Source organism: Eretmochelys imbricata, chromosome 14 (genome assembly GCF_965152235.1).
Source record: "Eretmochelys imbricata isolate rEreImb1 chromosome 14, rEreImb1.hap1, whole genome shotgun sequence".
NCBI classification, from domain to species: domain Eukaryota; kingdom Metazoa; phylum Chordata; order Testudines; family Cheloniidae; genus Eretmochelys; species Eretmochelys imbricata.
The window spans coordinates 17802885-17826305 of record NC_135585.1 but is presented as its reverse complement, the minus strand read 5'-3'; the positions used below and the strand labels follow the sequence as shown (position 1 = coordinate 17826305).

Genomic DNA, 23421 nt, shown 5'->3' with positions numbered 1-23421 from the left:
TCCCTCCTCTGTATATTAAACTCTTTCCTACAGTGGTCATCATTAAAATGCAGTTACTCCACAGCTTTTTTTTGAGATGCCACAATTCTTTTCCTACATTTTAAATAGAACATAAATTTGGTATCTCAGATACTGAGCTATAATTGCTAAATATTAATTTTTTAGTGACCACCATTGTAGATAATTTCTGCTACTTTTACTTTGCACTTTGCAACACAAACATTTAGCTGAAGTTTCTATTCAGTGTGACAGGGTCGGGCCAGATGGCTACAGGAGAGTAATAGAAGGCAGATATATTAGCCCCAGGTTAAGTAGGTCCCTTTTCCCTGGGTAAGGTAATAGGGAAGGTTCCAGAACAATCAGGAACCTTCTGGAGACAATTAAGACAGACAGGCTGTTTAGAACACCTGCAGCCAATCAAGAAGCAGCTAGAATCAATTAAGGCAGGCTAATCAGGGCACATGGGTTTAAAAAAGAGCTCACTTCAGTTTGTGGTGCGCATGTGAGGAATTGGGAGCAAGAGGCACTAGAAGCAGAGAGTGAGAATGTAGACTGCTGGAGGACTGAGGAGTACAAGCATTATCAGACACCAGGAGGAAGATGGTTTGGTGAGAATAAAGAAGGTGTTGGGAGGAGGCCATGGGGAAGTAGCCCATGGAGTTGTAGCTGTCGCACAGCTGTTCCAGGAGGCATTCTAGACAGCTGCATTCCACAGGGCCCTGGGCTGGAACCCGGAGTAGAGGGCGGGACCGGATTCCCCCCAAACCTCCCAGCTCCTGGTCAGACACAGGAGGAGTTGACCAGGACTGTGGGTTTACAAAAACAGCCAAACTGAGTGCTGCCGTGAAGCTCCAAGGCGAGCAAATCCACCAATAAGTGCAAGACCCACCCAGGTAGAGGAGGCACTTTGTCACATCAGGAACAAGGAAAAGTATAAAACAAGTTACTATATTTAAACAGAGACACACTTTACATTAATACTGCTAAAAATTATTACTGTTACTAAAATCAATCTAGTCTCATTGCAGTTTTCCTCCAAGTGAATGTATGTTAACAAAACACTTCCCTGTTTCTGGGGGATCAGCTTTATTCTCCCAAAGACCACTGTTGTATCAGCATCTATTCTACCATCCTTCCTTAGACCAGACTAAATTGATAATTTTCTCTGTCTCCCATGGCTCATCTTTCTTACTATCCTCTTCCCCTTGCTTTAAAATTCATCACTCATTCTTAACTATTATCAGTCAGTTTGTGGGATGCCTTAATGAACATGGTAAGTGAAAGATTCTTTCCATACTCAAGTGTACAAAATGTGTGCGTATGTGTCAGTTAACCTTTTCTTTCTTAGGATTACACATTGAGCAGTTATATCATTACTAGAGAGAGAGAGGCAGGCACATTATGCAGCATATTGTACATAATATAGAAATATATGTTAAGCATAACTTTTTAATATTAAGTACTAAATTAATCAGTATTTATACAGCAAGTAAAATCCCTATCTGTCAGGGTATGCATAGTCTGTCACAATGACTTTTTCTTTCAACGATAACATTCCACATGATCCTAAATAGATATTTACTTGTTAATGTTAGATAGGGATTTGATCATCTTGCTAGTAAATAAAAAAAATCTCTTCTCTAAAGTAGAGAAAATAGTATTTTTTTTAAATATATCATTCTCATACTTCAGTTTCATGCAACTAGAGTAACTCACCTCCTCAATGATTTTTTTGCCTTTTGAGTGGTGGTATTTCAGTACAAGAATTCATCAACTGGCACTGCCTTAGTCCCTAGTCCCTTCTAGCCAACTCAGCCTTGTCCTTGGTCAGTGAACAAGCTCACTGCCTTAGCTGCATCAAGATCTTCAGTCCACCACTGCTCCAGCCCTCCTTTAGCCCACTGTTTCAACAAATCACCAGGTATCCTTTTATTTGATTTTTCTGAGTCTCCAGTAAGTTATTAAATATTTCTATGTTTCTGCGTGCCAGCTGTTTTTGGATGATCTGAGCTGTGTGCCCCACAGCTCTCTTCTGAGATAAGCCAAATGCCCTTTCTGCTACTCCCACTCTGAAGATTTTGTTCAACACTTATTTATTCAGATTCTTTTTCTGCCCTATGAATTGTGGTGAGGGACTTCCAGCTCCTCAGTACTCCACATTGGGGTCTGCTTCTGGATGTGCTGCACTCCTTACTTGCTTTGGGATAGCTGTAGTTTGTGGAGCAAAACACTTATTTGCCTTGAAGCTTTTGTTTGACTTGCTTTCTCAACATAACACATATTTTTTATTCTGTTTTGCACTGAGTCAAGCTTTGGCACTCAGTGCTTTCTGAATTGTATTATTTTTCAGGATGTCATCTTGTCTTTTAAAAGGAAGAAGTCCAGTGGCTTCAAGAGCTACAGATGCAGCCTAGCAGTGCCCCTCACACATGATTGCAACCATATTATCTTGTACCTAAGAGTCAAGTATGCTCTGCTCAGATATAAGATTTGCTTGAAGTTGTAACCTGGATGTCCAGTGGAGCCATCAGTTTGGGAGGGGAGCTCCTGAAGATCCTATGAGAGAAACCGTCAGTCAGCCCAGTATACTTCAGAGGATCTTGTCTTGAAGCAAAGGTCTAATCTGAGTTCCATTGCTGACAAGTAGCACTCAATGTTACCACCACTCATAACTTCACAGACAGTATTCATTAAAATTTAGAGGATCTACTTGGTTGTCTGAAGGTGATCTGCACTGACCACCTCATAGTTAAAGTCTCTAGAGCATATTGAGGCTTGGTTTATTAGCAAACTAAATAGATACTATTGAATACCAGATCACTGAAAGAGGCGATGCTTCCACTAAAGTGCCAAAGGTAGAAGATGCTGAGAAGGGCAATATCCATCAGACTCCACCACCACCAATTTGCTTGTTCCAGGCAGCTAAAGATCCCCCTCTCCATGTGTGTGCGACATTTAGCAATTTGAGACTAAGTTGCGTCAGTGTATTGTGTGTTATTGAATTGCTCCATGTAGCTTTGTGGCTGAGGTTGTCTTGAAGGGAACAGTACCATCTTTGATGCCCAACACCAAATTTGTCCAGAGCCAGAAATGCCAAAGGGCCAAGATTGATAGCTGTACCAGGCTCCCTCCCACATTTCTGTGCTTTTGTATCCTGTTCTTGATGAGTTGGTGAAGAATAAACTTAGCATGGCTCTCTCCTTATCCCAGCTGGTGGAAAAAAATGTATCTTACAAAGTGAGTACAGCTAAGTCTTCTACTCCCAGTATTAAGAGCTTGATGAACATGGTGTCTCTTGGTAGAGGAAAACCTGCCAAACTCATGACACTGCAACCAAACCTCTGAGATTTGTTACATCATACAATTTGCTACTGCAAAGATGGTTTCCTGACTGGTTTGGCATCAGATTCAAGCCTGTTAATTGACTTGCCTTCAACATCACCTCTATTGATTTCATGGTAGACTCACTCAATTCTACTCTCTCCTCCTCTCTTGACTCTTTATGCCTTCTTCCACACTGCTCCATTCATACCACTAGCCCCCAGGCCTGGCTCACACCACCCGTATGTTTCTTCCAAACCTGCTGCTGGACCCTAGAGCATCTGGAAGATCACATGGAATTCCTTCCTTACAAATTCTGTCCTTTCTTTCAGTACTATCTTGCTCACTAAACAACAGTTCTTCTTCACCTTTATTGAAGAATCCAGTGCCTAAAAGCTTTGATGCCTATTTGCCACGTTCAGCTCCTTCCACAAACCACTTCCCTCTGCCCAGGCTGTCGCCTAGTACTTGGAGGTGAATATCAGTGAGTTTCTTCATCCTTATCCATGCTCTCTATCTTCTTGTCCCAAATGTCCCTAATGAGTTGGACAATTTTTGAAAGTTTCTCTCTTTTTAGGAGGACATAGTCTGAGCTTTTGTCTGTTTGTATGTAGATGATGATGTTGGTTGGTGGATTTTTTTATGATATTTTATTCACTCACACACACTTCGTTCCCTCATCTATCCATGAAGCATCTGATTCAGTGTTTTGTATTTTTTTATTTTGAAAACTCTCTCAAGCTCCACAGATAGTATCCTCAGGATAGTAATCACTGCTTCTTTGAATAGATCACCTTGCAAGATTTGCACATACCTATCTACTTGCATGGGTTTGTGTGATCTGCTTCTGAAGTGTGATTTCCCTCCAAATACTCCTACTTTTCAGCTTTACGTATGTAATATTTTTACATCTTTAGCAGGGATTGGGGGGGATTGTATTTATTTTTTTTAATTGTTTACTGACGTTTTGTCTTATTTTTTAAATTGATTTGTATGAAAAGCTTTGGCTTTCTATGCAAATCCAGTACTGTTTAAAAGGCCCTTTGGAATCAGGTAGTGGCAGTTAGGTGGCATGTGACCATTGAGGTGTAGGGGAGTCTCGTGAAGCTATCAGTATCTTGCACAGCTAAAAATCTTTGCACAAAGGGATTTCTGTTGTCTCTCATTTGGCGTATGAGACTCAAGAAAGAATCCCATGAGAGATTTTCAAATAACTGGAAATAAGTAACTTTGCCTTACTGACCACCAGTGGCGTGCTCTGCACTATACAACCACAAGAGCATATGGTCCTATCCTAGAAGATTACAATCTTATCAACTCTGATAAAATACTAAATTCCATATTGGTTTCATTGTTTTATGGGGAGTCAAATATAAGAAATTGTACTAATGGATAGGAGACATGATGGTTGAACTTGGGAGGAGTGTACACATTTTTTTTAACAAGATTATTAGAGATGGACTGAGAGAGGGAAAGTTGGCTGTGACTGGATGGTCCTGAAGTTTAGTAATGGGTTACAAATTCTAGGTCATTAGTATAAGTCCAGCCTACCCTAAATTGGTAGTAACCAAAAGTCCTTAACGTTTATTGAATTAAGTGCCTAAAATGAAATGAGTTTACCTCAATTCCATTTCTAGAGAATAAATATCCCACGTCACAAACTGCAAACCACAACCAAAGACCAAATTAACATGGACACTGAACTACACTTGCCATTTGATTGTTCCGGTTCAGGGTTGAGGCACACTATTGAAGTTCGGGGGGAGGTGGCATTGCAGCTAAGCAGAACACATCTGTTCTGGAAATTGAAAATTTTGATTTCCATAGTAGTCAGTCTAGCACTTTCACCAGCACTGCAATCAATGTACATTTTTTTTAAATGGGGGTGAGGGGGGGAGGGGAAATGTGGCAGTAGATATTTCTGCTTTTGGCAATATTTAGTGGTTACATCCATTACTCTCTCAGCCAACACTGTTGTTATTTGTGTAGAAAACAATGGCACCTGGAAGAAAGAACACACAAGTCACTGGGAATTATCTCCACTTTAAAGAGTCAAAAAAAAAAAAAAAATTAACGCATGTCCATGACCTAGGCATGAGAAATCTTTGAACCTGTTACTGTCATGCAAGCTGCAGTTGTTTGTGGAGTATGACTGATGTCCAGTAGAACGTAAAACATCTTGAGCTGAAAGGCCTTGGGGATATCATTAGAAAATGTCAGCATCCCCCTCAGGATATTCAAACACCAAATCAAGTGTCACTTTGACTGATGATAAACTTTTCCTTTGCACAAAGGACTGCTGTTGAAAATTCATATTTACAGGGTAACTTAGAACATAAAGTTTCCTGAGAATTCCCACAGTTAGGTGCTTTATTTGATATGCTCCTCTTTCAGCTATCTTTTGTGGTGCTAGAGAACAGCAAAAGACTTTTTTTTTTTTTTTTTAACTTCTAAAAACTTGTCTCATGTTTCTTGGGACTCAGCACTTTAATCACTTACCAGGGAGAGTACATACTTAGGATATAAGTAGTTTTTAAATGTCTTTTTTGCGTTCGCATATATATAGAGAGAGAGAGAGAGAATAGCAGAATTTAATTATGAATATTAGTAAGTCAGTGCTACACGAAAATTAAAACAAGGTTACAAGTCTTATCATCCAGTTGAAACTGGAGTGGGAAAGAGGATTAATGCAAACATGCTTTCTGAACAGCTGAGTTGGGATTTGGAACTGAACCCAGACTAGTGATCACATGGCATTCTGCTAAAGAACCTGTAAAGCGAGCTCTCTGGTCTTTCCTTAGTTCTAGCTTTACAAAGTGCACGTCACAAGTGGGTGCTGTGTTTCTCTGACAGTGCAGCAAACAAACTGCAGGGAGAAAGATTTCTGAAATTTGCTGTTGCACTACTCTTTCCACTGTTTAATGTCCTGGTGCCAAGAGAGGAGAGAATAGAGTGAGTTGTAAAAGCAGTTGTATGGCAGTGGTCTGATTCATGAGGTTGAAGTTGCCTGCAAGGCCATGGAATTTGTTTTACCATGTTCATACTAGATTTTAAACTTAACATAAGCACCAATTCCTGATTATTCTGGATGGGAAGTGAGAATGGTCATGCATCTGTACATTTGCAATGTGCAAAAAGTAAAAAAGAACAGTACCTTAATCCTGTTTCTCTTTTTCTTCTTTCTTCCACCCCATACTTTCCATTCCCTATTACTCATGCCTTTTTTTTTTTTTAATATTTTGATTTTTTTTATTCATCCATGCCCGTTTATATTCCCATGGGAAACTGTTTGGTGCTCTGTCTGCTTGTGGACACGGCACACAGCTCACCCTTTCTTTCTCCAATCAGGATGGCGGCCTAGTGGAAGAGCCCACTACTTCACCATTTTTGCCTTCACCAAGCCTGAAGCTCCCCCTTTCAAACAGTGCACTCCCTAATCAGACCCTGGGCGGGATTGCCTCAGGGCTGGGCATGCAAAACTTGAATTCTTCTAGACAGGTAAGGCTGTTGGGAGAGATCACAATTTGAATTTCGGCTCTCTTGAACTCACTACTAGAGGAATTTCTCATCCCTTTTTCAGTTTAAACCACTATTTCCAAATATGAACAAATTTTGTTCATATGAAATGTCATTGTAAACATTTCACTTTAACAGTCACTGTTTAACTGTAGTTGCTGTAACCTGAAACTTACATGCGTCCATTGAGAGGAGAATGCAGCACTACAGATTTATAATACTGGACATTGTATTTTGAAGTACAAGGAACTTAAAATATATAGGATATATTTGACTAAACCATAAATGACTGATATAGTGTTTCTGTATTTTTAAGGCATTGCTGATTGCCAGAATAGTTGTTTAAAACAGAAATTTTCTTCTAATTAGCCTTCACTGGCTTGATTATTCAGTGATGATACAACCTTGTGATGAGGCTGGAGTTATATCAAGTTTTTCTACCATAATTGCTGAGATAAGACTGTTAGCTTTGCATGTGTGGGGAAAGATCTTGCATATCTCTTTAGTGAGCATGTCTAGCAGACTAAAGGGTGGGAATCATTTCTTATCTGCCTTGTTGGAAGAGGATTTGAGGGACTGAAAATGAAAGGAGGGGAAAGGAAAGTAAGTGGAGTGAACATTTATAACTATGAATGTTTGTGAGGTCATAAATTATGGCTGATCATGAAAAGAGAGAAGAATATAGAAAAATCTTGTAGCATTCTCTTGTGGCATTGACTATAAAAAGGTAGCTTGAGCATGGTGGAGTATGCTTAACCACTATTCTGTTTTTCTGACAGCAGTAGCTCTCCAGCATTTACAACCCGTTAGGCACACCTTTGGGAACAGTGACTACACTAATATCAGATACATTACCAGTAGCCAGGGCTTTGGAGCAGAGCCTGGAGCGCGGAGCAGCTCCGGAGCAGTGGAGCTGCAGGTTTTTGCCTGGAGCTGGAGCAGAGCCGGAGCACAGCTTCAAAGCCCTGCCAGTAGCTTTGTAAAACAGAAGTGTATTGGGGCTACATGGACACTACTTAGAAAATTCAGTCATGTGTGGTGATAGGATTTTAGTGATTTCATTCTTTGCCCCTTCTCATGGACACAGAAATGTGTTTGGCAGATGATTTTATTATTCGTTTCTTGGATGACTCCTAGAGTCATACAGACTTATTTTGGAAAATATTCAACCTTCTGGTGCCACTCAAAGAACTGTACAAAACTTTAGCAGGCTTGGAATGTCTGTCTTGGATTTATAGCTATTACTTACGAGCCTGATTCTAAACCACATCTTCAGTAAAACTTGCCACAAAATAGATATAAGCCTGTATGTGATCATTTCGTTGTCTATGCTTATCATGATCTTTGAGAATAAAAGGCAGCACAAGCATGGAGTCTGTGGAATGTTGCATCGAAATAAGATCATCTTCTTTGTCATATTGTAGATACCGAGTGGCAATCTGGGTATGTTTGGCAATAGCGGAGCAGCACAAGCCAGGACCATGCAACAGCCGCAGCAACCGCCAGTGCAACCTCTTAACTCATCCCAGCCTAGTCTTCGTGCTCAAGTGCCTCAGTTTCTATCCCCTCAGGTTAGACTGAATTGCATAGCACAAAAAACTGTCACATCTTTGTTTCATAGCGACTGTATACTGAGTAAGAACATTTTCAATATGAAAAAAATTCTAAATAATGAAGTAATATGACCAGATGATTTGGACCAGCATTGATAACAGAAACACCATTAAAAAACTCTTTATTTTCTTTGTTTCTGCATCCATCAGAAAAGCAGATTTGATTGTGGTTATTGTTGTTTATATTTGATATAGCGCTTCTAAAACTGGTGACAACTCATCTAATTGCAAATTTATTTTGTGTATGATTTGTGGCTCTTACTGGCTATTTACATAGTGGGCAGTTTTAACAGTGAACATACTGTGCTTAAATCTGATATGCTGTATTCTCTGTTCCCCAGGTTCAAGCACAGCTTTTGCAGTTTGCAGCAAAAAACATTGGTCTCAACCCTGCACTATTAACCTCGCCAATTAATCCTCAGCATATGACGATGTTGAACCAGCTCTATCAGCTGCAGCTGGTGAGTTAAAAGGCACAGCAAACGAGATGTAAATCAGACTTCAAGACATTTTTTCAGATTTGCACATCACATTTAAAATAAGAGAAGTGCCAGCTTAGTTTTAAAAATGGAAAGTACAATGCTACTGTTTTGTTTTTTTTAAAGATAGTTATTCCTTTGAAAGTTACGTATTCTTCAAGAAGTAAAAGCATGTTTTGTTTTTCCTAATGCTCCTTAATTGTTACAGTGACTAATTTTCTGTATTGTCATTTAATACTAAGGACACTTGTCCTTTTCATTCTTGTAGCTGTAATTAGTAAGTCAGTTGTCTCCGTTTTTGATGTGTGTACTGTATAGCATGCTCTCAAATAGCCCTAGTAATATGTGGCTTGGTGACGTCTTATTTACAAATATTGTTTGGGAGCTATAGATTTTTCTGTAGCCATAGAGTTTTATTTGTTTGTTGTAAGGACTAAAACTGCTGATTTATTTTTAAAAATTTCTTCTATTAACACTTTACTTTTACTCACTTACGGAAATCGTACCTGGTTAGAATCTTTGCTACCACTATTAATCTCTGACTGCCTTTCTCAATTTTAAGGAGGAAAATTAGATTCACACTCTTTAATAACTGAGCAGGATGGTGCTTGAAAAAACAGCCCTGAAACTCAAAACTTCTTATTCCTCAACTAGTCCCTCTGAAATCAGTGGTACAACTTTTGGAGTAAAGTACTACTTGATGTAAGGATGTCAGAACCTGGTCCTGTATGACTTCATTTTATTTTGTTTTAATCTGACCAAATGCCAGAATTCTACCAGTCTGTTTGGACAGCACTGAAAAACATTAATTCACATTATTGTTTGGATAAATAGTTTTCATAATTTCCCTTAACTTTTTCATTTCTAGTTTTATGAATCATGCAGAGAAACTCTCATTCCCATCTTTAAGTGAAAAATAATTGCTGAGAGTCCTACTCATTATCAACAGTTAAGTTTTATTAGCTGAATTGCGTTTTAAAAAAATAAATATACTTAAAGCAAAAATATATTTATCCTTTCAAAAGTTCTTTTTAACCAGAAAATGTACTTTTGCTGCAGTAACCTTCTTCAGGAAGCAAGAATATTTCAGTTTGCATTTTTAGAATCATAGAAATGTAGAAATGGAAGGGACCTCAAGAGGTCATGTAGTCCAGCCTCTGCACTGAGGCAGGACCAAGTAAACCTAGACCATCCCTCACAGGTGTTAGTGTAACCTAGTCTTAAAAACCTCCAGCAGTGAGTATTTCATAGCCTCCCTTGGAAGCATATTCCAGTACCTAACTGTCTTTATAGTTAGTTTTTTCCTAATCCTAAATCTCCTTTGCTGCAGATTAAGCCCATTATTTGTTGTTCTACCTATAGTTGACATGGAGAACAATTGGTCACCATCTTTTCTATAACAGCCCTTAGCATATTTAATGTTTATTATCAGGTCCCCCTTCAGTCGTCTTTTCTCAAGAAGCAAACCTGTTCAATTTATTTAGCCTTTCCTCATAGGTCATGTTTTCAAAACCTTTTCTCATTTTTGTTGTTCTCATCTGGACTTTCTCCAATTTGTCCATGCCTTTCTGAAAGTGTGATGCCCATAACTGGATACAGGACTCTAGCTGAGGCCTTTGCAGTGCCAAGTAGAGCAGGGCAATTACTTATGTCTTAAATATGACACTCCTCTTAATATAGCTATACATTATAATATATTGCTATACGTTGAGCAAGTAAGGCTCACAACCCCCATCCCCAAGAAATAAGTATTTTTGTCCCCATTTTACCAAACGGGAAACTAAGGCATGGAGATGTTGTGTGCCAAAACAGTGATAGGAAGAGAACTCAGGAGGCCCCAATTTCATGCGTAAATCTCTAGATAGATCATAACATTGCATTAGTTCATCATAATGGGGCTCTGACACAGTGAAGAATGTTACGGTATAAGTGTCATAAGGCCACTATGTTGTCCCACACAGAAGATCAAACACCAAGAGTGGCAGGAACATAACTGTGCTGCTCGCATCCACACAAGGACGGGGCTGGCCTCGTTCTCCTTTCTAATCTCAGGTTCATTATTTAATGGCAGATTATCTGTGGGATTTACTGATGCCACATGGGGCCAAGTGGAGCCCAAGAATGACATTAGACTTTTTTCTTTTTTTTTTTTTTGTAACTGCATCATGTTGACTCATTTTGAAGTTGTGATCCACTGTAACCCCCCAGACCCTTTTCTGCAGAATTACTGCCAGGCCAGTTATTCCCCATTTTGTAGTTGTGCCTTAGGAAGGAAAAATCAAAGTGTAGTACTTTGTACTTGTCTTTATTGAATTCCACCTTGTTGATTTCATATTTATTCTCTAATTTGTCACGGTCATTAGGATTAGAATTCAAATTCTTCAAAATGCTTGCAATCCCTCCCATCTTGGTGACATCCTCAAATTTAATAAACAGACTCTTCATTAATGAGAATATTGAATAGTACGAGACCCAGGACAGACCCCTACAGGATCCCACTAGATACATCCTCCGAATTTGGCAACGAACCATTGATAACTGCTCTTTGAGTACGGTCTTTCAACCAGTTTTGCACCCATTTTATAGTAATTTCATGTAGACCACATTTCCACTGGGATTGTGTGAAAAGCCTTACTAAAATCAAAGTATCATGGTTACAGCTCCCTCTCCCCCACCCACTAAGCTAGTAACCCTATCAAAGAAGGAAATTATGTTGATTTGGCATAATTTGTTCTTGGCAAATCCGTGTTGGGTATTACTTATCTCCCTGTTATTTTCTAGCTGCTTACAAATTGATTATTTAATAATTTGTTCCAGTATCTTTCCAGGTATCGAAGTTAGGCTGACAGGTCTATAGTTCTCCAGTAGTCTTTGTTCCCCTTTTTAAAGATAGGTCCTACTTTTGCCATTCTCCAGTCTTGTGGAACCTCACCCGTCCTCCATAAGTTCTCCTAGATAATCTACCACGTCTGTCTCACAATTCTGTGAGATTGTTTCGCTGGGTCCTTAAGTACCCTTGGATCAATTTCATCAGGCCCTGCCAACTTGAGTGCATCTAACTTATCTACATAGATTTTATCCTGTTACTTCCATATTTTGGCTTGTGTTCCTTCCCCTTGTTAATATTAATTGTATTAAGTATCTTGTCGTAATTTACCTTTTTAACAAAATAGGCATTAAACACCTCACCCTTCTTGATGTCAGCCATTATTAGCTCTCCTTCCCCGCTAAGTACAGGACCAACACTTTCCTTATATTTTGTAACTTACAAACACACTTTAAACAAGGATGTTAGGTTTTTTTTAATGTATGACTTTTGACCTTCCTTGTTTCTTACTTGTAGGCGTACCAACGTTTACAAATCCAGCAGCAGATGTTACAGGCTCAGCGTAATGTTTCCGGACCTATGAGACAACAGGAGCAGCAAGTAAGTTTAACCTGCCAACTTTGATTTCAACATTAGATTCTGGTTTCAGCTGCCTATAAAGATTCTAGTTCATTACTCGAAATCAGTTAGAGTAGCATTAAGTAAACCAAACTGTATTGCATGGATTTATATTGAAAGAGAAGAGTACCAGTGTTACTGAATGCAGTTCTACTTTCCTCACTTTTGAAAGAATGTTGTTGAACTCTTAATTCAGTTAATTCTTTGTTTCAAAGGGCTGGATGTTGTGTTGATTCAATTTAGAAACTGGGGCAGCATGGCTTGTGCACCTTTGTACTATCTAGCTTTTGTTGATTGTTTTTTGTTTTTTTTTTAATCTTTGGTGACAGGTTGCACGTACAATCAATAACATGCAGCAGCAGATCCAGCAGCACCAGCGCCAGCTGGCTCAGGCCCTGCTTATGAAGCAGCAGCCTCCCCCTCCACATCTATCTTTGCACCCCTCTGCAGGCAAATCAGCCATGGATAGCTTTTCACCTCATCCCCAGGCTCCCGGCCTACCTGACCTGCAGACCAAAGAGCAACAGTCTTCTCCGAACACCTTTGCTCCTTACCCTCTTGGTAAGTTTCTTTCATTTAAGCTTCCACTTACAAAAGAGAGGAGATAGTGTTTATATGTTTAATTATTTCAACTTCTGAGCACCTATCCTTTGTTCTAGGTCAGTGGTTTTCAACCTTTTTTCATTTGTGGAAGCCTAAAAAATTTTGAATGGAGGTGTGGACCTCTATGGAAATCTTAGACATTGTCTGCGGACCCCCCAGGGGTCCATGGACCACAGGTTGAAAACCACTGCTCTAGGTGCATTACAGTACTAAAAATATAAAATACAAGAGAATCTACAAGAAGCATGTTAACAAAATGCATATTGAGTTGCTACACAAAATTACAATAATTTATCCCCATCACTGTAGTAGCCCTACACCTAGTCGTCATAATAGCCTACCTCAACTCACTCCCCCAAAAGCCTGAAAGAAATTATGAACTTAGCAGCGTACTTAGAAAGCTAATTCTTGATTCTGGTGCACCAAAGGGGGGGGAAGTTCCAAAGTCAAGGATCTCTTACAGAAAATGCCCTTCCAGCACTGCTATTGCCCTCCTCTTTAAGCTGGATTACAGTGCATTAGATGTCAATGTGTTTATTTTTGTCAGCAGAATGTAGCGTGATTGTGAACCAGTTCCACTCTAACTGAACTATATGGTTTTCACTAAAACTTGCACCAGGAGGATATTAAGGATGGTCTTGTGTGCAAGGCAATTGAGTGGGATTCAGGAGATCTGTATTTTATTTCTATCTGTGCGAGACTTCCTGTGTGACGTAGGGCAAATAACGTAATTTATCTGTGCCTCTATCTAATCTTTGTAAAGTGGGGTTGATGATACTTACTTATCTTACAAGTTAGCTGAAAAGGTATATTAGTGTATAATAGGTACTAGGATGATGACCACCACAAGGTCAAAAAGGTGCTTATAAGTAAATGAAGGGCCTAAACTTGAAAGGTGCTCAGCACTGTCTGATCTGTTAACTTTCAGAATCATTTCCTGAAAATCTAAAGATCCCCATCTTGGAAAGATGAAAAGTTCTTCCCTAGAATACTGTCTATGTATTGATTATAAAAATGTATCATTTAGTCTTTATTATAATTTTTAAATACATTAAACGTGACTCTGAATAGAAGAGCAGCAACTTAAAGAATAACAAATCAGTAATATGCAATTGGTTGCTGAGGTGTTAATCATTTTAAAAAACATTGGTAGCCCAAAAAATCCAAGGATTTGTTGGAAAGTTGACCAGAATGATCTGTCTCACTGATGGAACGTTGCAAATTCCTTGCTTGTTTTAATTTCGAATTCTTATGCAAAATGCCTTTTCTGAGACAACTAGGAAGAATTAAAGTGGAAATGCCGATGGCATTAAAATACATCCCTACGGTGAGTTCTTTTTCTCATTGTCAATGGTTTAATTTTATCTGAAGTTAGTGGGAGTTTTAGCAGAAACAAAAGGGTGATATTTTTTTAGAAGAGTAGAATTTATTGAGCAGCAGGCTGAGACTAGCATGTGATAAATTGACATACAGTATATACAGAACTATTTCTATCTGAAATCTAAAGTTCAATAACTCATTTGTGTGGACATTAAGCACCAAGAATTAATGTTGGGGATTGGGAGAGTATAAATGTTAGGAATATGTAACAACCTACCTGCTTCCCCTAAGCTGGACTGAATCCGAACATGAATGTAAACAGCATGGACATGACTGGTGGTTTGTCAGTGAAGGATACTTCTCAGTCTCAGTCTCGCCTTCCTCAGTGGACACACCCCAACTCCATGGATAATATATCTAGTGCTGCTTCTTCACTTGACCAGAATTCTAGCAAGCATGGTATGTCAACTACGTTTATCAATTAGTACTCTTAGGACATGATGGTCAGATTGGCAAAGCAACCTAATTTCCAGGCATTCTCTATTATAAGAGCTCATACAAAATACCCTTTCAGATTATAAACTATTAAATTAATACTTTTAAAGAACTTCTTATGGTATAGGCTGTGTCATTATGGTTGCAGAACATGGAACCTTCCATCAAAGCTTTGTTTAAAAATGTTTTTGGTTTGGCGAATGTAGTTCAGAAAAATGAGTGAATAATAGCACCAACTAGAACCAGCCTTAATGTGGCAGGCACTACGCAAACATCCCTCACAGAATTGCCAGTGTACCTCAGTACAGAGCTGCATCACCTTTGCCCTAACTGTAATGCATTTTAAATTCCTTCCCCAACTCCACCTCCAAAATCTTGAGTACTAAATTCCCAGCTCTGCTCAGAGTTGTGCTCTGTTAAGATTACTGTGTCCTGCTTCTTTGTCATTAGCAGCACAAATCATTTCACTTCGATGATATCTGTTAGCCTGCAACTATTTCTACATCCCCACATTAACTTGTTGTTTTGTAATTCCTATTCAGAATCACCTTATCCATTTGAGCTTGTTTTTGACAGAGATCTCTGAATTGCTGTTAGCTAACTTACAGTATGATGTGCTACTGAGGTTTTCATCAGATTCAGATCCTGGGAGTGCCAAGAGAGACTATCTTGAACTGTGTTAAATCTTGAATAATTGTTTGTTTTCTTACTGTATGTATATTTTAATTACATTACTTAATTTTAAAAGTTGGAAAGTTTTAAGGACAAGAAAAATTATAAAATATAATAAAGATGAAAGGAGCAGCCAAAGAATGAGTCCTGCCCCCATACAAATTATTTTTTTTCCTTCTGTCATTTCAGGTGCTATTCCTGGAGGTCTAAGTATTGGTCCTTCAGGAAAGTCCTCCATTGATGACTCTTATGGACGGTACGATCTGATCCAAAACAGTGATTCACCAGCCAGTCCACCTGTAGCTGTTCCTCACAGCTGGTCACGTGCCAAAACTGATAGTGATAAAATCTCCAATGGTTCCAGCATTAACTGGCCACCAGGTAACAAAACACAAAAATATTACCTTAAAAATACTGATGTCACTGAATCTAAGTGTTGGTTTTATTTACTGAATCAGTGTCTGTCTTTTGTATGGGAGCTTAGAGCAAAGGATAGTAATTTCATAGACTCTTGCTTCTGCTATTTTAAAATAGAATTTCATCCTGGAGTGCCGTGGAAAGGACTGCAGAATATTGACCCTGAGAATGACCCAGATGTCACTCCTGGAAGTGTTCCGACTGGGCCTACCATTAATACCACCATACAAGATGTTAATCGCTATCTTCTCAAGAGTGGAGGTAGAGCAAAAGTCACACAAACACTTTGCACCTCTGTAGTCACTTTGTTTCCCTTCCTTCCAAACATTTGAACTAACTGTCTTATTCCTAAAAAACAACAAGGCTTTCGGTGGCACCTTAAAGACTAACCGCTTTATTTGGGCATAAGCTTTCGTGGGTAAAAAACCACTTTTTCAGATGCATGAAGTGAAAATTACAGATACAAGCATAATCTGTAATTTTCACTTCATGCATCTAAAGAAGTAGTTTTTTACCCACGAAAGCTTATGCCCAAATAAAACGGTTAGTCTTTAAGGAGCCACCGGACTCCCTGTTGTTTTTATGGATACAGACTAACATGGCTACCCCTCTGATACTTGTCTTATTCCTGTGTTTTGTATATACTGTTTTTTTTTTCGGTAGAGAATTGTCTGTACTACCTATGTGCAGATGAAAGGTGGATCTGATAGTGTTCATGCTTTGCTGCTACTGTTGAACTTCCACCATAAATCTAGACATTTTTGGCCCGCTAAGTCAGAATTTGGAGATTCCTGGATTCTTATTGGAAACTTACCACTTTTCATACTGTTGAAAACTCTCAGGCTTAAATATAAATCTACATGTTTTCCAGGAGATTTCTTATTATGTTTAAATACTATATCTGTTTGGTTTTGCTCTCTACACAACCCAGCCTTTTCTCCTACTTGACACAGCAGTGAAGTCATAATGCCAAAGTCAGGAAATCACAGTTCTTTCCATGGCAACAAATTGACGTCATGAAAACCTGATTTGTGACTTCACTACAGGATCAAGCAGAAAGAGAAGATGGATTTGTATATCCCTAAAATCAGCCAAGAGAGGGTTGGAAAAAAATTATTATATATAAATATTCTTTTCACCTTTCTCCATCCCTCTCCCCATAAGTTTTACTCCAGAATGAAGAGGGATCCTCTCTAAAACACTGAGTCATTGGACTTTAGTACACCTCAACAGGGGTCCATAGCTTCGGAAAATGGACCAAACTAAAGGTAGCTTAGTTGTTGTTTGTGGTCATGCTGTGACCTAATATGTAAATTGTCCGAAGAAAGCAGTCTAGTAGAACACTATAATGCGCAGAGCAGAATTATAACCAAGCTGTCAGTAGGACCTGCAAGGACTTTAAAACGTAGATTGAGCTATCATAGTCACTTGTGGGTGTTTGCCTAGATTGTGAATCATAATTATCGTTGAAGCAAGTTTCCTGGTATCCTGAGCAGTGGAACTCGAAGCTATGTCCGGTAAGAGGCTGTGGAACTTGAAGGGAGTGAGAGATGACGGGAGGTTTTTTTTATCACATTAAGTAATGTTGAATTATATCCTTTATCATCTGGAAAGCTGTCAGAAAGTAGTCTTTGTTCAAGCTAAAACTTCAGTTATTTGTGTATATGAGTAATACTCAATTAACTATTTAATGACTTTAGGTGTTTTTAAGGGAGGGGAATTTAAACATTTTTAAATTATTTTTACACTGCTAATCAGGTAGGCTTAAAGAAGTTATTTAGCTATACTTGAGATTCTGATGCATCCAGTATTTTATTTGTGTTGTGCCAGCATTAGAGTGACGCTGAAATTAATGTTGTCTACTTTGTACATTTATATATAATTCATGGCTCTGCATCATGCAGATCTCATATCTGCGTAGTTAGAAAATGTACTATAATCCTTTACATAAATACTAGTGTATGAATAAATAATTGTACTATTTCTTCGAGTGCTGGTCCCTATGTGTATTCCACACATGGGTACACATACACGTCATACACCCGAGTCCGGACATTCTTCAGAGCAGTGTCCACTGACTCACACATGCACAGTGGTTTCCCTTGTGCTCCTGACTGAGAGTATAAAGAGCAATGTGGATCAATGCCTTTCCAGTTCCTCCTTACTGTCTCATGGCCTGAATTGGAATCATGTCCTCTTTTTCAGTGCATAATCTGTAAAGTAAACTTGTTGTAAATAGATTTTATATGTAGTTTATTAGTTTTAGTTAGCGTATGTTTATAGTAGGTATAGGATAAGTTTCCCCAACCCCCATTCGGGGGACAATCCTCCCCGGTCCTGGGATTATGCCCAGAGTCCCAAGATTGAAGAGTTGCGTCTCCTGCCCTCAGTCCTTCTCCAGTAGTGACAAGCATCAGTGGTGCCGGTACCACCTGGGTGAAGCACGTATGTCAGCAAAGTGCAATATCTGCTCATCTTTTCCGTCCAGAACTAGAGAGGCATGAAAGTTCTGTTGTAGGAAGTTTCTGATGGAGGAGGATGAGGGCCCACTGTCTCCTCCCACCTCCCCCAGTATATCGGCCTCAACTGACTAGCAGCACCCCTCTAAACACGAGCTTTGGAGCAGAGCCTTTACCACTGAAGCCCAAAGACAACTCCTACAGGGCTCCCCATGAGAGTAGGGGACACTTCATGGGCGCAAGGACAGGTCCCCTCAGAGGACTGTTCATAAGAAACCCATTTCCTCCCTGAGCTGATCTAGGTCAGGCAAGACATCACAAATGGAACCCACGGAACTGGTTCTGACAAAGACTACCAGGTTGGGGGGCAAGGCACAAAAAAAGAGAGTCCCAGCAGTGACAGTGGGACCAAAGCAGAAAGACAGATACACACCAGTCCCTTCTACGAGTGGGGTCCGGGCCCCTCATTGGTACCGCCTCGTTTATCCAAAGACTGACGAGTGGCAACAGATGAGCCACATCCTTCAGGTGTCCTAGCTGGAACTCCCGAAACTCCGGGCCCTATGGAGACCTTCATAATCCCAGAGGATATATTACTTCCTTACCTGCAGTCTCCACTCCTCTTGGACCCTGCCCTCCTGAGGAATGTCCTTACCCTGGAGGAGGAATCGTTCTAACTGTCTCAGGAATAGTTACATCCCCCGGGCAGGAGTGCCCCCTACCAATGGTTCCACCAATACTGATGGATTCGTCTTCGGAATCAGAAGAGCCAGAGGAGATGGAGGCATCAGTATCTCCGAGAAGGCACAGGAGTCCCAACAGGCACTCGATACCTACCATCCAGATGATAACGTCACTCCTTTGTTGTCTTCCCCACCAGATGACCACCAGCAATACCAGCAGCTATTGCAAAGGGTCGCTAAAAATCCACATATCCCTTTGGAAGAGGTCCAGGACCCTCAGCATTGACTCTTGGACATTTTACAACCACAAGGACCTGCCAGAGTAGCCCTTCTGATCAGCGAAGCCCTATGAGGGGTGGTGTCCCTAACCACTGTTTGCCAGAAGCTGGGAATGGGCAATGGGATGGGTCGCTTAATGGTTACCTGTTCTGTTCATTATCTCTGAAGCACCTGGCATTGGCCATTGTCAGAAGACAGGTTACTGGACTAGATGGACCTTTGGTCTGACCCAGTATGGCCGTTGTTATGTTCTTAAATTAGATCCATCCAGAGCAGTTTGGTACACACGTGCATCTTGTGCCCCATGCCAAAAAGGGCCGAAAGATGCTACTTTGTTCCTGCCAAAGGAGCTGACTTCCTATTTTTCCATCCTGCCCCTAAATCACTGGTGGTACGGGTGGCCACAGAAAGAATTAGGCTGCACTACCAGACATCGGTAGAGAAGGGACCAAAGAGACTGGACCTCCTATGTAGGAAGGTCGTCTCCTATGCAGGTCTGCAATTTCATTTAGCTGATTACCAAGCCTTATTAACAAAATACAATTTCAACACCTACGTCAGATTTATGGACTCCCAGTGGAAGACCGAGCCCAATTCCAAGCTTTTCTGTTCGAAGGAAAACTAGTGACAAAGTTGACTCTCCAGCTGCAGTAGATGCCGGAGATACTGCATCCAGAAGTTTGGCCACACAGGCCTGGTCATGCAAAGGGACTCCAATTGTCAGGCTTTTCTAGAGAGGTCAAAAACACTATCCATAGACTTTCCTTTCAACAGGTCCCACCTGTTTAACGAAAAGTCCATTACACTTCAGCCCCCAGGAGAAGAAACCAGAGACAGCCCTTCAGGCCACAACCACCCCCTGCAGATGCTCCATATTATCAGTGTCCACCTGAACCACTGGCATCTTCTACTTCCACAGCCTCTGCTTATTCCCAGCCTCAAGCCAAAGGCCATTTTTTACATGCAGGTTGAGACTTGCTCACCACTGTTCATGACACTTACGCCTTCCCCTGTCAAATTTGGAGGTCATGTTACCCTCTTCACCCACACCTGGAACAAGATCACCATGGACATTTGGGTCCTGGAGATTATACACCAGGGATACTCTATAGAGTTTCTTTCCTTCTCCCCTCACAATCCACCTCCCCAGTCCCCCTGCAGGGACTACTCTTATCACCATTCGCTATACACCACTTGCGGGGACTACAAGTGTGGTTTCATTCAACCTACTGACCAAGCAGAGATCACATCGATTCCAGATGCCAGTGTTTTTCCTGACATGATGTAGCATTATTTCTAAAATGCCTAGAACAGCACCCTAAAGAAATTAAAGGAGAAAGATCGGAGAGGGTAAATGATGCCCAGCAGCAACACAGTGTAGTTCTGAATTATCCAGGGGGGTTTCTTTTTAGATCTCCTCAGCTTCTAGTTTCATCACGAGTGTTTCAACAAAAAGAGCAAGAGCTACCTCCAGCATGCCCCTTCATTTACCTATAGACAAGTATTGGATGATGCTAACTTGTGGAGTATGTTTAAGTTCAATTTTATATCTAAATGGCTTTCTCTCCTCCTCCCTCCCCTCCCCCGGCCAATGAAAGGGTTTTGTTGTGGATGATCTCTATACAGATGGACCTTTTACCATAGTTAATTAATTTCAGTTGGTCCTACACAAAGGTCTCATATTACTTGGAGGCAATGTTTGTTCCAATCTTTATTTTACGGAAGTTTTACAAAGAAACATAATCAAGTAAGTTCTAATAATTTAGCTGCACTTTAATACTTACAATAAGTTGTGCTAAATGAATTCTTCAATATAATGAGCCACTTAAGGAGAGGTTTTACCAGAGAATCACTATCCATAGCTGTCTCTAGCACAATTTCCAACAGAAATTGCACTAACAAACACAAAAGGGCAAATTCTGTTCTCCGTAGTACTGCTGTAAATCTGGAAAAAATTGCCTGGGTTTCAACCATTATTCTGAATTTGGAGTTGTATAAATGAGAACACAATATGGGCCATCTTGTTTCATTTTTAGTTTTGATCTTACTGCTATAAGATTTTGAACAATATATTTTGACCTCCTTCATATAAACATGAAGTTCATCGAAATTCTATTAAATTTAGAATGTCAATCAATCATTTATGCATTGGGAAAGTCAGAATACAAAAACCAATGCTATGGAAAGTGCTTCCGTTGTGTGTTACTGTGAAACAATCTTTGAGTTAGTGTGTAATAAAATATTGTTTGTGTGAATCATCCAAATTGTTTCAGTATCACAAGGTTTAAAGTAGTTAGCCTGTAAGGTAGTGGTGGTTGGTTATTTTTGAAAACTACTTGTATCTGCAGTGTAGCCCCTGGAATCACCACTAAAGTTCTCCTCTCCCTGCTCCCAATCTGAAATGGCACCCCTCTCTGGGCTACCAGCTTCCTTGCACCCTCCTTCACTCTGAGCATTGCCTGCTAGTCACCCATGTGTGGAATACACATAGGGACCAGCACTCGAAGAAGTAGTGGAGATTACTTACTGTAACTGGAGGGTCTTTTAGATGGGTGGGCTCTATCTGTATTCCACCACCTGCCCTCCTTCACCTCTGCTTTGGATCCTGTTGGATTGTGGTAAGAGGGAACTGGAGAGTCATCAATCCATACTGCCCCTTATACCCTTGGTCAGGAGCACAAGGGAAACTACTGCGCATGTTCAGGTCGATGGATGCTGCTTTAAAGAATTTTTGGATTCTGGCGCATGGCGCACATGCATACCCACATGTGGAATTACAGATAAGGCCACACATCTCGAAGAATCTCCAGTTACAGTAAGTAATCTCCCCTTCTCTTTTAAATGGATTGTCAATATGCATTACCATTCTAGGGGCATACATGCTCCTTTGAGACAAACCTCTATGGAAAGCAGTGACTCTGGGGCTCACTAACATGCTGTCTTCCTTCATCAGCTTTTTCCTTTAATTTGTGTAAGAATTAGCATTGTAATGTTAGCTTAGCTGTTTGGATAGCTTTTATCATTGCTTAATACTGAGGTGTCTGGTCCCGTGCCCAGTTCTGAGCACTTTTGTCAGCACCTGTTCCTTCAAACCTGGTCAGATCCCTTGGAGTCTGAGATTATATTATGGCATGCCCTAGCGTAAGAGATTGACTTAAAAGCTGTGCATCTTGTAGTACAAAGAAGACACTGACAGACTGCCATTTCTGATGCCTAAAGTACCTCAGTGAAGGTCACTCACAGGGTCAGAGCATGGCTTGTAGTCCTTTTATCCTTCATACCCATAAGGAGGTGGATTCCAAGCTTTATTCCCTGTTCTTGGAAAAGCATTGCTGGATGAATCTGCTCTTAGTTAAAAAGCCCAGCTATTTAGAATCGGGGCTGTTTTTGGCACCAAATAGATTTCTGAATCATGGCTCCTAGAAATCCTCAGGTTCAAATAAACTCGAGGAAGGGCAATGTGTTGTGCTTGGCCTTAACCTCTTACTCCTTGATATAAGAAGGAAGATAAAAATGAAAAGTCATGACTAAATATAAGAATTTGTCACAGAAGTCACAGATTCCATAACTTTTCAGAAACGTCTGTGACATTTTCCCTTCAGCTTCAGCCACTGCTGGCAGTGGGTACTGGAGCGCCCCCCCCCCCCCCCCCCCCGCCACACACACACACACAATAGTGGGGCTTAGGCTCTCATCTCCAGCATTTTTGTTTATTGCCTGCAACCTGTCTATGACTTTTACTAAAAATACCCGTGACAAAATCTTAACCTTAGTCATGACTATTCCTCTGGGTATTTCGGAATCCCCAAGGAAGGGTCTGTTTTGAAAGTAGGTTAGCACCAGCGGAGGCCTTGGCATTGAGGCTTCTTGGCACTGACAGATTCCTCTGTGTTGGTGTGCGTGTTGGTGCCCAGCTAGGTTGGAAGGGTGAAGTCTAAGCAATTTGTTCAACTTTTGTTCTCTTCTTGCCTACCTTCTCAATGCCAGTTTAACACTCAATCCCTGTTGCTGTAGTGGAGGTGAGGAATTAGATGACACTCACGGTTGTCCTGTCCATTTTTTCCCCACCTTCTTTGAAATGTCAGTCTCCCATTACCATTAGGCAGTTTGAGGTATCCT

General features: G+C 40.3%; 1 protein-coding gene across 6 annotated transcripts in view; it reads left to right on the top strand.

The window, feature by feature from the left end:
* The window catches only part of TNRC6C (trinucleotide repeat containing adaptor 6C), a 65343-nt gene that overhangs the window by 30011 nt on the left and 11911 nt on the right, over nucleotides 1–23421 (top strand). For 5 of the 6 annotated variants that reach the window (XM_077833999.1, XM_077834003.1, XM_077834001.1 and 2 more), the window contains exons 7-14: nucleotides 6670–6819; nucleotides 8262–8408; nucleotides 8792–8911; nucleotides 12273–12356; nucleotides 12704–12935; nucleotides 14589–14756; nucleotides 15654–15845; nucleotides 15999–16142. In XM_077833999.1, the coding sequence (XP_077690125.1) occupies nucleotides 6670–6819; nucleotides 8262–8408; nucleotides 8792–8911; nucleotides 12273–12356; nucleotides 12704–12935; nucleotides 14589–14756; nucleotides 15654–15845; nucleotides 15999–16142 (1237 nt within the window). The remainder of the gene's footprint in view (nucleotides 1–6669; nucleotides 6820–8261; nucleotides 8409–8791; nucleotides 8912–12272; nucleotides 12357–12703; nucleotides 12936–14588; nucleotides 14757–15653; nucleotides 15846–15998; nucleotides 16143–23421) is intronic. The other variant, XM_077834002.1, reaches the window with a different exon arrangement.